The sequence below is a fragment of the Cryptomeria japonica genome, chromosome 3 (assembly GCF_030272615.1).
Source record: "Cryptomeria japonica chromosome 3, Sugi_1.0, whole genome shotgun sequence".
NCBI lineage: Eukaryota > Viridiplantae > Streptophyta > Pinopsida > Cupressales > Cupressaceae > Cryptomeria > Cryptomeria japonica.
In genome coordinates, this window is record NC_081407.1 from 369,752,240 (window position 1) to 369,766,183 (window position 13,944).

Consider the following 13,944-nt stretch of genomic DNA (forward strand, 5'->3'; position numbering starts at 1 on the left):
ATGTGGAAATTTTGTACAATATTATTTATCAAGATCTAGTTAAATTACACGCATCTAATTTATTTGTACGAATATCTATGACAAAATTCTATGCACTGTGTACAATGAAAATGATATTGATCATGATATTAAATTTTTTGTATATTATTAATAATATTTTTTGTAAATAAATAACTAAAGGTAAATGTAAAAAAGGAGGCAAAGGTAGCTACGCAACTGCATGACATTGTTTTAATATAGAGTTGCTTCTTATTTGCAAGTCTTACTTTTTTCCAAGCCTATTTTTTATTTTTTAGTAAATTCTCCCTAAAAATAGGAAAAGATTCTAAATTAGCATTTTCCTATAATATTTTTTTTCATGGAGACACTCTAATTGCCTAATAGCAAGTACTAAAAGTAAAATAACATTTTAAATAAAGTATAGTTGAAAACAATTTTTATAATTATCCCACTAAATTGCTAATAATAGCTCTTATTGTCCAAAAATATAATATGTACACATATGTGACTTCCTCAATGTAAAATGAAATAGAAATGGATTCTTATTTAGTCTATGATATTAGGTGATCTAATTTTGTGTTTACAAATTGCTTACAAATTTAGGATTTACCTCATACTCATAGCCTGCTAAATTGCTAATAATAACTTTTTTGTCCATAAATATTATATATATATATATATATATATATATATATATATATATATATCACTTTTTAAATAAAAAATAAAATGGAAATGAATCCTTATATAATCCATGATATTAGGTGATTTTTAGGGGGGGTTTACAAATGGCTTACAAAATTAGAAATTACTTCGTGCTAAATTTCTATCAGTAACTTATTTTCCATAAAAGATTTCTATACATATGTGACTTGCTAAATGAAAAATGAAATAGAATTAGATCCACTATTATTATTTCTATGATCTTAGTAAAGGTTAGGATAACAATATTATGTTTTTGTTGAAACAAATAATCTATATGACTAATTTAAATAAGTAAGATCACCAGTGCGAAAAATGGTTATGGGGTTCATCATTAATATAGTAAAATTAGTTCACAAGTTTTACTGTATTCATCATTAATATTTTGTGACAAGAAAAGAAATTTCAAGGCCTTAAGACATATTTTAGTGGAAGAAATTTACATTAGAGTACCCTCTTCAAAAGACAAGACACCTGAAATCAGATGGTTTACCTTCCTTATTTTGTACCACCACAAGAGTTGTTGTATTTTACTACCTTCTATTCACAAGTTTTTTGTTGAATTCCAACAAATCAGACATAGAATGTCATTCAACAAATTCACCAACTATAAACAAATATTCTCCTAGTTATGTTGCCATCACAACCCATGTGAAAGAATGACAACTTTGTGTAACTTATACTAAATTCCGTCATAGGCAACGTTTATAGTTTATAATTACAAATTAGAAGATAACAATATTTTATTTTTATATTGGACGGAAAAGGTTAGATTTACAACTCAAAAGATTTGATTGAAAAACCAAAGATTATCATGGGTGAATGTTGTGATCAGATGAATAGTTACAGCTACAAAAGAAAAGGTGGTCATCAAAGAAGAACTTCCAAGGAGGAACCAAACAAATTCTATCACAAATTTCATATAGAAATTTAGGATAAGAATCATTAATTAGTTGTTATTATCTATTTCATGTATTTCTCTCCCTATTAGTCTATGGCCCACATGTAACCTTAATCCAATTTTTTCTTAAAACACATTTTTCTCCCTTAGTCATAAGTAATGGCTTTTGATTTCCATGGTCTTTACATCTCTTTGAAATTTGAAGTTTTCCCCTTTTTTTTCACATTGTCTCATCTAGGAACAGTCAAACTAGAAGAAATATCTTCCCAGAAAATAATCCAAATGGACCAAGAATCTCAAATTAAGCACAAGAACCAGCTCGGATATGAAAAATAGAATCTGTAATGAAAAGTAAGCCACCACTAGAATATACTGGTAGGAACACAAAAATTGCACATAGAACTGAATAAGAACTAAACTGAAAGAAAATATTTTTGGTTAATGCAAGATTTCTCATAGATCGGGGATGCTCCTGCATTAGACACCCCAAGTAGAAAGAGATGTTCCATGAGAGGCAACTCGTGAACATCGTAAAGGATTTGGGATATAGATCCCATGCTCATTTCTGATCCACACATCTTCCTTATCTACAAATCCCTTCCTTAGCTCTTCCAGAACCTCAACCAAATTCTCTAACTCCTTACTCTCTTTATTCTCATTTCCTTACTTCAAACTAGATATTGTCTCTGCTTATTGCTCTCTTTCTTTTGCAACTTTGACTTATTTCGGCCACAAGACTCTATCCAGTTCACTATCACAAACTTACTGCCATCTAGTTCCATCTGTCTATTAGAGTTATCTATCAAATTCTTCTGCAAATTCATGCCACTTTCCGATATAACCTCTGCAACCGGTTTCTCAATACTGCAACTTCTCTCAATACTCAGATTCTTCACCTCCTTCTCTTTCTCCTTCAAAGAAGCCAATGTGAACTTCTGCTAATCCTTCTCAATAGTGATTGGGTTTCTTCTATAGTCATAAATAGATCCTCTATCAAACTTCCAAGGTCTTCCCAATAAGACATGACAAGCACTCATAGATATAATATCACACAACACCTCATCCCTAAAAGATCTAATATTAAAACTCACCAAACAGTGCTCCTTTACTTGTAACTTTTGATCATGTTGTAACCAACTTACCTTATAAGGACAAGGGTTCTTAAGCCTCATCAATCCAGTCTTCACTACCATCTCCTTAGATACCAAATTATCAGTACTTCCACTATCCACAATAACCTTGCAACACTTACAACCTGATTTGCACACAGTCCGTAAAAGACTCCTTCTCTAAGTAGGTTTGGTATCTTCACTGCTCTGCTCCATCATGACTCTTTTGAACATAAGGGATTCTCCTTGCTCCAGTGCACAGTCAGTTCCGGTAACTCCACCTTCTAGTTCCTCATTTTCCACATAACTTCTTGTCATTCCCTACTTACATTCATAAGATCTATGTCCTATTTCCCCACACTTGAAACATTTGCAAGGAAATTATTTATTGCTACTACCACTACCTTTTCTCTATGTTTTCTAATTTGGTTCTTTATTCCACTTAGGTTTTGATTCATCTTCAACATTCTACTTCTTTGTACTCATTTTCCCTTTGAATCTATCCTTCACTCTAGGGTTATTCTATTGTCTTCTTCGCACCTTCTCCTCAGCATTCAAAGCATAATAGTAAGCTTCTTCAATTGTGGAAATCCTCAACATACTCATATCATCATGAATGTTAAATGCAAGTCCATTTATGTACCTCGCACCTTTTCTCTAACCATCTCTCTATGTCTAGATCTAATCATCACCTTGTAGAATTCCTTGGTATACTCTTTCCCACTCATGTTTCTTTGCTTTAGGTTCTGCAACTTCTTGAGCAATTCCAACTCATAGTCTCTTGGTATGAACTTGGCCTTCAATCTTGCAACCATCTACATCCACTGAGTGATATTCATTTCACCATTATCCACTCTGTCTCTCTACAATTATTTCCACCATAAGATAGCATGCCCTTTCAACTTAGTTTGTGCCAACCAAACTCTTTGCAGGTCGTTGACATCCTCAAATTAAAAGTAATCCTCCAACTCTCTGATCCAATCAATCAGATCCTCTGCGTTCAGTGCTCCAGAAAAGTTTGAAACTTCCACTTTATGAACTTTACTTGCTTGTGCCACTGCTCTCAAAAATATTTATTATCTTCCGTCTTCCGATCCTTCAACCTCTTCCGCCTCAAGCTCTTCTCCAGCTTATTTGTATTCATCCTTAAACTCCACAAACTAGCCAATGCATTCTAGATCTCATTCCTCGTCTCATTCTTTAAATGCTCCATCATCCACTCTACACTCTGAGTGTTCATCCTTCTAAGCGACATCTCCTCCTTTGCTTCAATGAACTACCTCAACTCGGTGATCTGAGTACCGGTTTCAATTGCCTCACACTTGGCGATCTATTGAATACACTCACAGACTGCCTCCACTCAACAGTTTGTTCACCCAAAGGAATGCCTCAAGGTTCTCAACTAGCTCTTCCACTAACCGTTTGATAACCACCTCTGATACCACTTGGTGCAGCCATAATTGGTGAATCCTCAAAGAGAAATGACCAACTTATGCAGCAAGAGTAACACAACATAAAGAACAATAAAACATTGAAAGATGATAGAAACAGATCCTATTATCATCTTATAACCTCCGGTAACAAACCGGTTATCATCATACATTCATCATAGAACATCAAGTAATCAAACGGTTACATCTTAGGTACAATCCATCTAGAACTCTCAGAGTCATCCAGATCTCTAATCATGAATCGAAATCCTCATTCTGATCTACTACCTACAAATGATTATATAGTACCATATATATACCCTTCGGAACATATCCAGGTCGGCCACAAAATATTACATTTACCAATGCAGGAAAATGAAATGTGTAAATAGCTTGGCTCCAAGAATGAAATAAATTCCTCCGAAAAAGAACAAACGAGAAGTGCAGATAAACAAGAAGGTCGACCAAGGACTTAGGAACATTAAGAAAGACCTAAAATAGATCCACACACCAAGAAATCACTCTGAAAAAGAAGAAAACCAACCAGTAAGCCCAAAAATAATCCGAAACCCAAAGACAATCAAACCGGAAATAATATCTTGCCATAAAAGAATCCAAATGGACTGAGAATCTGGAACAAAGCACAAGAACTAGTCTGGAAACTGAAAATACGATCTACAATGAAAAGTAAGCCACCACCAAGAATATATCGGTAGAAACATAGAAACTGCACACATAACTGAACAAGAACTAAACTGAAAGGAAATAGTTTTGGTTAATGCAAGATTGCTCATAGGTTGGGGATGCTCCCGCATCACTAATAATAACTCTTATTGTCGAAAAATATAATATTTACACATATGTGACTTTCTCAATATAAAATTAAATAGAAATGGATTCTTGTTTAGTCCATGAGATTAGGTGATCTGATTTTGGGTTTACAAATTGCTTACAAAGTTAGGATTTACCTCATACTCTTACCCTACTAAATTGCTAATAATAATTTTTTTGTTTATAAATATAATATCTATACATATATGTGACTTTTTAAATAAAAAATAAAATGGAAATGAATCCTTATATAATCCATGATATTAGGTGATCTTTTTGGGGGGTTTACAAATGGCTTACAAAATCAGAAATTACCTCATGCTAAATTGCTAATAGTAACTTTTATTGTCCATAAATAATTTCTATACATATGTGACTTGCTAAATGAAAAATGAAATAGAACTAGATCCACTATATTATTTCTATGATCTTAGTAAAGGTTAGGATAACAGTATTATATTTTTGTTGAAACACATAACCTATATGACTAATTTAAAAAAGTAAGATCACCAATGCAAATAATGGTTATGACGTTCGTCATTAATATAGAATAATCAGTTCACAAATTTTCCTGTATTCATCATTAATATTTTATGACAATAAAATAAATTTGAAGGCCTTAAGACATATTTTAGGGGAAGAACTTTGCAATAGAGTACCCTCTTCAAAAGAGAAGACACCTGAAATCAGATGGTTTACCTTTCTTATTTTGTACCACCATAAGAATTGTTTTATTTTACTACCTTCTATTCACAAATTGTTTCTTGAATTCCAACAAATCAGATATAGAAATTCATTCTAACAAATTCACCAGCTATAAATATGCTCCTAGTTATATTGCCATCACAACCCATGTGAAAGAATGACAACTCTATGCAACTTATACTAAATTCCATCATAGGCAACGACTATAGTTTATAATTACAACTCAGAAGATGACAATATTTCATTTTTATAGTGGATGGAAAAGTTTAGATTTACAACTCAAAAGAGTTGATTGAAAAAACAAAGATTATCCCTCGTGAATGTTGTGATCAGATTAATAGTTACAGCTACAAATGAAAAGGTGGTCATCAAAGAAGAACTTCCAAGGAGGAACCAAACAAATTCTATCACAAATTTCATCTAGTATTTCTCTCCCTGTTAGTCTATGGCCCACATGTAACCTTAATCCAATTTTTTCTTAAAACACATTTTTCTCCCATAGTCATATATAATGGCTCTTGATTTCCATGGTCTTTACATCTCTTTGAAATTTGAAGTTTTCCTTTTTCACATTGTCTCATCATTTTGACTACATGTATATTTTGTTAACAAAGTTATTTTTTAACATTTTTGATTTTGGAGTCTATACCGATATAAACTCTGTGATGAATTAATCTATTTCATTTGGGTGTGATAGTGTTTGTAGTGGGGTATTAAATAACCTAATCATTGCAATGATCTTTACTAATTTTGATTTATTAGATAATATCAATTACATTACATTACGTGGGTCATCAAATAGTAGTGGGCCCCGCACAATTTTTTAAGCAGCAATTTATTAAGTCAATGGTCCATGAATATTTAATTTTACTGCAGTCTATTTCTCTATGATCCTAGTAAAGGTAAGGGTAATTGTTGAAGCACATAACCTATGAAAAAATCATTGTGAAAAGAGTTTATGAAGTTGACCAATATTACTTTTATACAAATATTAAAACTAAGATAACTTAATAAAAAGATACAGTTGTAAACATATTTTTATAGCTACAAGCACTAGTAATAATTTAGCAATATGACAGAATGAGAGCTACTGCTCCTCACACCAACAAACCAGATAAGCTACTCACACCAACAAAGTAGATAAGAAAAGCTGTCCTCCTAGTGACACCAACAAACCAGATAAGAAAAGCTGTCCTGCTACTGACACCAACAAACCAGATAAGATAAGCTGTCCTGCTACTCCATAGTCCTACTACACCGAAGATTATTTATATATAGAGCAAGGAAGCAGCATGGCGTGGATCTTAGTTGGCTCCCAGCCACACAAAGTGGTTTTCGGGAACAAAATGGCAGACAGAAGCAGCACCAGGCTTGACGTTCAACACCCGGAATGCCATGTGTTTGGGATTCCAGGCGCTGGTGTCCGTGTGACAGATGGTCGGCGCCTCCGCCGTGCTGCCATCTTCGCCCTTCACCCAAACTCTTGCGATCTTCGTGCCTTGCAATTGGTGGCAGTAATACACCGCGTACGGATATTTTATACTGTGGCAGACGTACACTGGCTTCTCCCCTTGGCTCTCGTATTTCACTCCCGTGATGGAATATTGGTGTTTCACAGATTTTGATGTCTTCCCCTTTGGAACATTCGTGGCCAGCACGGTTACGCCGTTGCTTCCCAGCTTCGACGTGATGTAGTCAATCATGGACTCCAGCGATGTTGCGCAGTATTTAGTTTCGCCCTTCACACCAGGAGCTTCGCAATCTTGTAAATTCTGCTTCATAGCCAAACCCATGACGGAATCTGGCGCTATGTTGAGCTGCCTCAACACCGCAGAAAGCTTGTCGGAGGAGAAAGGGATTTCATCTGCCACGGAGCGTGGAAGGAACTTAGGAATCTTCTGAGTGTTGGAAAAGCTTAGATACTTTCTGGTTCCCCTCACCAAATCTTTCTCCAGCAGAAATGCGCTGTAACGGACAGGAAAACGTCTTTCATCTGCATCAGCATCAGGTCTTTCATCTGCACCGTAATGGTACCGAAAACGTCTTTCATCTGCGTCAGCACCAGGTCTTTCATCTGCATCAGCATCAGGTCTTTCATCTTCACCGTAATGGTAACGAAAACGTCTTTCATCTGCATCAGCACCAGGTCTTTCATCTTCACCGTAAACGTAACGGAAACGTCTTTCATCTGCATCAGTATCAGGTCTTTCATCTTCACCGTAATGGTAACGAAATTGTCTTTCATCTGCATCAGCATCAGGCCTTTCATCTTGACCGTAATGGTAACGAAAACGTCTCTCATCTGCATCAGGTCTTTCATCTTCACCGTAATGGTAACGGAAACGTCTTTCATCTCCATCTGCATCAGGTACACTTTCATCTGCTTCCTGCATCAAGCGTATCACTCCTTCCTTTCCGACATTCTCATCATCATGATCAGGTGAGATAAGTTTGGTCGAAATCAGATGGCTATTAAGATTGTCTTTAGAGTAGTTGTGTTTTGGTTAATCGAACTTGACTTGAAACAAATAAAACATTTCTATTGTAAATTTATAAGAAAATCTTAATAATGTTTCTAAACATAGGAAGGTGTTTATCCATTTTATCTATCATAAATGTAAATAATATATACTACACAATAAATATTATATATATAATACATATAAAACATTTGTAGTGGTTAATCTACCATTTCAACAGTGAAACATTGATTCTATCAATTATGTCAATCCTCTTAAAAAAATGAGCATAATTGTATGCTCGCAATAATATATTATTTCATAAAACGTGTGGGGGTGATTCTTATTAAAAGCACCATTTCTAAAATAGTATATATAGATTGTTTTTAGAGTAGTTGTGTTTTGGTCAATTGAACTTGACTTGAAACAAATAATTTACATTTATCTTATAAATCCTTAACAAAATCTTAATAATTGTTTTAAACATATAATATTTCTTTTGCCAATAATTCATTTAGTATTATAGGATTTCTTTTATATTTATTATATATTATTTAATTCAATGAGATTTGCATATATTTATTCAAAATTATATAAATTAAATCTAAATTAAAAAGGATAGGTGCTTATCCATTTTATTTATCATAAATGTGATCAATATATATTACACAATAAATATTATATATATAATACAGATAAAACATTTGTAGTGGTTGATCTACTAATGAAATGTTGGTTTTATCAATTATATTAATCCTCGTTAAAAAGTGAGCATACTTGTGTGCTTGCAGTAATATATTATTTTACAAAGTGGATTGAGGTGATACCTATTAAAAGCACCACTTCTAAAATGGTGTATAATTTCATCAAAAAAAATATTGTGTGTTTCAAATAAGTTCATCATGGATAATGAGACAAATTGCTTGTCTATAAAATTAAGATTGATGATATTTTCATGATCGGGAGCTTTTCCTACCTTATTTGTCTAATTATTGCTCTCAAGGAAATGGTTACACCGAATCATATAATAAGAATATCATGAAAACCATAGAAAAATAATTGATACAACCAAAATTACTAACATAATTATTTTTAAATATATAATTACTTTTTTTTTACCAATAATTCATTTAATATTACAAGATTTATTTTATATTTATTGTGTATTACTTAATTTAATGGCATTTGCATGTTTATTCAAAATTATTAAAAATAAATCTAAATTAAAAAGGGTAGGTAATAAGCTTCTTTGTCATGTAGATCTATTTATTTATCATAAATGTGACCAATATATATTACATAATAATTATTATATATAATACATATAAAATACTGGTAGTGGTTAATCCACCATTTCAACAATGAACTGTTGATTTTATCAAATATGTCAATCCCCGTTAAAAATATGAGCATACTTATGTGCTCACAACAATATATTATGTCGTAAAGTGGGTTGAGATTATTCCTATCGAAAGAACCACTTCTACAATAGTGTATAATTTCATCAAAGGAAATATTGTGAGTTTCAAATAAATTCATCACGGATAATGAGATAAATTTCTTGTCTATAAAATTGATGACATTTTTCATGATTAGGAGCATGTAATACCTTATTTGTCTAATTATAACTCTCATGGAAATTGTTGAAACAAATCATATAATAACTATATCATGAGAATCATTGAAAACTAATTGATAACAACCAGAAATACTAACATAATTTTTTTCACACTATAGATGAATATAATCGTAAAGGAAAGCTATAAATATTAATGTATTCTATCTTTTCGATGGATATTATGTGTTTGATTAAAGGGTCAATAGGTTATATTAGGTTCCTAAAACTCAATTGCACCAAAATATCATTTAAATAATTGTTGATCAATAGTGAAACAACAAATGGAATGATCACATTTTCAAAAGCCTTAGAACATTGTACAACCCATAAAACCTCTAGAATAACTTCACCTTTTCCTTCTTGGAACAACAACGAAAAACACATTATTCCCAAGTTTTGGATGATCAAGAAGAGAGGAGGAAGTTATCAACTTTTTCCTTAACCAAAATCCCCCTACAATAAGAAGAATATCTAACTAGAAATATTGCATTGTGTATTTAATATATATAATGTTGTTAGGAAAATTATGTTGTATTTATAGATAACTTAAAAAGCATAAAGGGCCTACATTATGAATACATATCTTGATGAGATATTTTTCTTTCTCAATATTAATTGGTAGATAGTTCACATGAGAGTAAGCCAAAGTTGTATCTATTTTATAAACTCATTTACAATGTCAAATTTTACATTTTTTGTTAATTAATACTAAACAAAGGCTAGTTAAACTTAAATTGATAAATATGTCTTAGGTTTATTCCCCACCCTCTAATTTCTATAGCTACCATATCAAGTTTAGAGATGAACACGAATCCTCAAATTTTATATGTTGGAAAAAACATTATTGTGATTTAGAATAGTTTTATTGACATGCATTATGATATTTAGTTCTACCCAATTTTATTTTCAAAAGTTTAATTTTGGGTAAACATAATTTTCCTCTAACTATCGTAGTCTTCTACACTAATATATTATTTCCTTTTTATTACAAATAGATTTTGTATTAAGTATCATATAACATCAGTTACAAAAAATCAAAAGTCTTGGCTGGAGAACACACAACCAGCTTAATGATTTAAAATATAGAGTGTAGACAGAACCATATCAGGCGGGATCGTGGGCCATATTATAAGGCCATATACATAGGATGCAGCCGAGATACAAAATTACAAAAGATGAGAGCCATAGCAAAATGAAGCATAGAGGATAGACAACTAGCTAAATTAAAAGGAAGGCTCAAGATCATTGTTGTCGCCCATGGGGGGAGGGGGGAGCCTTGCAGTCCAACCTAGCTCCCCCTCACACCATACCAGCACATTTCCTTCAGTAAACTGATCTCTGAAGGGGTGGGAAGGTAGACCTTCCAGCTCCAGCTCAATAAAGTCCTCCCTCTGCTGCCTTGCCTCCATCTCCTACATAAATCTCATCGGCCCCTGCTCAAAGTGTGTCTTGTTGCTTCCCATACGGTCCCAGGTGAAGCCATGGGAGAGCTCTCGAATGTATACAAGAGTTGTTCTATTCTTCAGCCATCTAACAAATTTGTCTTTGTCCAGTCGTAGAACCATCGTGACCTGCATAGCAACAAGGTAGCGAATGAATCTCCTAAGAGACTCAGTGAGGTATCTACCCTTTCCAATAAACACATCATCATTCCTAGATTTCCAAATGATCCAAATAATTTCCAAGGAGAGAACAGACCAAAAAAGATTAGCATATTTCTTGCCACCTCTAACATAACCAAGTACCATCTCTTCAATAGAGAAACATTTGTTATTAACTGAGATGCCAAACAAATTCCAGACTTCTTTGGCAAAATGACATTCAAAGAAAATATGAGGCACAAATTCAGGGATTCGACATAGTTTACACAATAGGGGGTCACCATTGCTATTTTTAAGTGGTAGTTTATAAAGCAGTAGTTTCCAAGCCCAAACTTTCTTTTTTGGCTCAGTTGGGTTAGACCAGAACCTTGAAAGACTAACATACCATTTTTTAGGGTCCCAGGAGAGGTTCCAGATGTTGTTAAGGTGGGAAAGAATATCAATAGAGTCACATGGGTAGAGTAAGTCATTTTGGCCTTAATTAGCGAGAGGGGGGAGCCATCTATTCAGCAGAGGGAGGATGTTGGGGAGAGCGAGGAGGGGGCAGGAGAGGAGAGGATGGGAGCTAGTGCAATTTTGAAGACATTGTAGGTTCTGGCTTGTGATATGGGAAGGCTAAATTTGGAGCTTAGAGCCTCCCAGGAGATCAAAGTATCATCTTTCAAAATGTGTTCAAAATTGACCAGTCCTAGGTTGTGCCATTTCAAGACAGAACATCCTTGAAGACAGGCCAATTATTTCCCATTGTGAAGAGTATTCCACCATATAGACCTTCCAAAGTTGAGAGAACCCTTATTATCAATAATGTTCCTATTGTTGATGAATTGTCTGACATGGTTCCAAGCCTTCCATATAGACTTGAATAATTTTGATCCTGCAGGGGAGACCTCAAAGTTTCTAGCAATCAGGTCTCCCATGGGTAGGTTCTTCCATTCTTTTTCCATTTTTGGGATGAAACGTTGAATATCGTGTCTAACAAGAACTTTCCAAGGTTCATGGCCATCAAGAGCTTTACAAATCCATTTGGCAACCAGGGCAATTCCCTGGAATTTAAGATCTTTGAGGCCCATACCTCCCTGCAGTTTAGATCTGACACACCAATCCCATTTGACAGCATGTTGTTTCCTGTAACCCTTCCCATCTGACCAAAGGAAATTTTGGATTAGTTGAATTGGTAGTTACTGAATAGCTAGGCTGAAGAGCAGTATATGTTATATGAGGACAATATTTTTTGACTTTTATTACAAATAGATAAATGGTTCAATGGTGTAATATAAATCAATGTATATATTCACATTTTATAATTAATAGATAGATATTTCTTTAGTAATTCTACACAAGTTAATATAATGACATATTAATGTAACGTCCTAAAATTGCACCCCTTGTAATTTTTGACTGCATTTAGGTCTTCGCCTTAATGTTTGTACCCCTCAGCCTGATCGGAGACCCGATTATGCTCCCACATGTCAAAAACACTATTCAACTCAATGTTGTACCCTGCCTACACCTTGATCCTACCCCAAATTAGAGAAGGACCAGAGCATGGCGTCTTAGTCCCCCTTAATGGCGACCTATCTTGGGCCCCTCCCCCTGACCTATCTCAAATTTGAAGCAGAAAAATCCCCTCTGTGTCGGTTCATGTTGGAAAATTAATCAATTAATCCTATGGGAAAGTATATAAGAGGGATTTCCGCTCTTATTTGATAAGATCATGAAATTCAATCAAGCATCTAAGCATTCAAGAGATCAAGCATTCAAGCAATCAATAGAAATTCCATGTGGAGGCAAGAAAAACTTCACAAGGAGGTCTAAGCATTTCATTTTCAATCAATTCAAATCCCCTCAAAGAGGAGGATTTATACTTTCAATCATTTTAATTACATTATTTCAACCACTTGGTTAATTCCAAAATCAAGGTTTGACCTAAAGGCAAGACCCTATTCCAAACACATTTCCCTTTCCTTCTGTGTGCACGAAGCTGGTGTGCAACTGTACTTCTGGAATTAAGATTTATTTACAGAGACGGAAAAACCCTTTTTGATGCGCAGAAAGTTCAGAGGACCGATATGAGGGTGACCTTGTCTGGACACACGGTCCCTGCAAATTTTGGTAGATTTCGCAAAGTAGCTCTGAATCATCTCAAACTTCTTAGATCCAGGTGCACGATGAAATCCCAAATCTGTAGCTCATTGTTTTCTCATATATGTCTTCATTTCCAACACTTAGTCTTAATTCAACTTGTAAATTTACAAAAGAGCGTAAAACACATTTAAAACACAACACATACATTAAGTATTCAGTCCTTGAATCATTTAGGATTGGATCTAGTAGGTTCATCCTCTCTTTTGAATGAAAAGTCCTCCAAGTGAAAATTAACTTATTGATTTCTCCTTTCAATGTTGTGAATTTACTAAGCCTTGAATTTTCCACTTTACATTTTGGTGAACCCGATACCTTACACCCTTAACTCTGATTTTTGTTTTCAGATTTGAGTGTATGCAATTTAAAATACAGATTTTCAATTGCAAGTTTATTTTCCTTCCAATTTTCAAAAATTAAGATGTTAAATTCATAAAAACCCTAAT

At 33.8% G+C, this 13,944-nt stretch overlaps 1 protein-coding gene across 1 annotated transcript; it reads right to left on the reverse strand.

The window, feature by feature from the left end:
• Positions 1-6,709: 6,709 nt before the first annotated feature.
• On the reverse strand, positions 6,710-8,124 carry LOC131060479 (BURP domain-containing protein 5). Its single transcript, XM_059217912.1, has one exon. The coding sequence runs from the start codon at positions 8,069-8,071 to the stop codon at positions 6,983-6,985; it is 1,089 nt and encodes a 362-aa protein (XP_059073895.1). The 5' UTR covers positions 8,072-8,124; the 3' UTR covers positions 6,710-6,982.
• Positions 8,125-13,944: the final 5,820 nt, after the last annotated feature.

Bases quoted from the DNA above. Each gene is read 5' to 3' on its own strand.
- LOC131060479 (XM_059217912.1), bottom strand. From the start codon at position 8,071: ATGCAGGAAGCAGATGAAAGTGTACCTGATGCAGATGGAGATGAAAGA.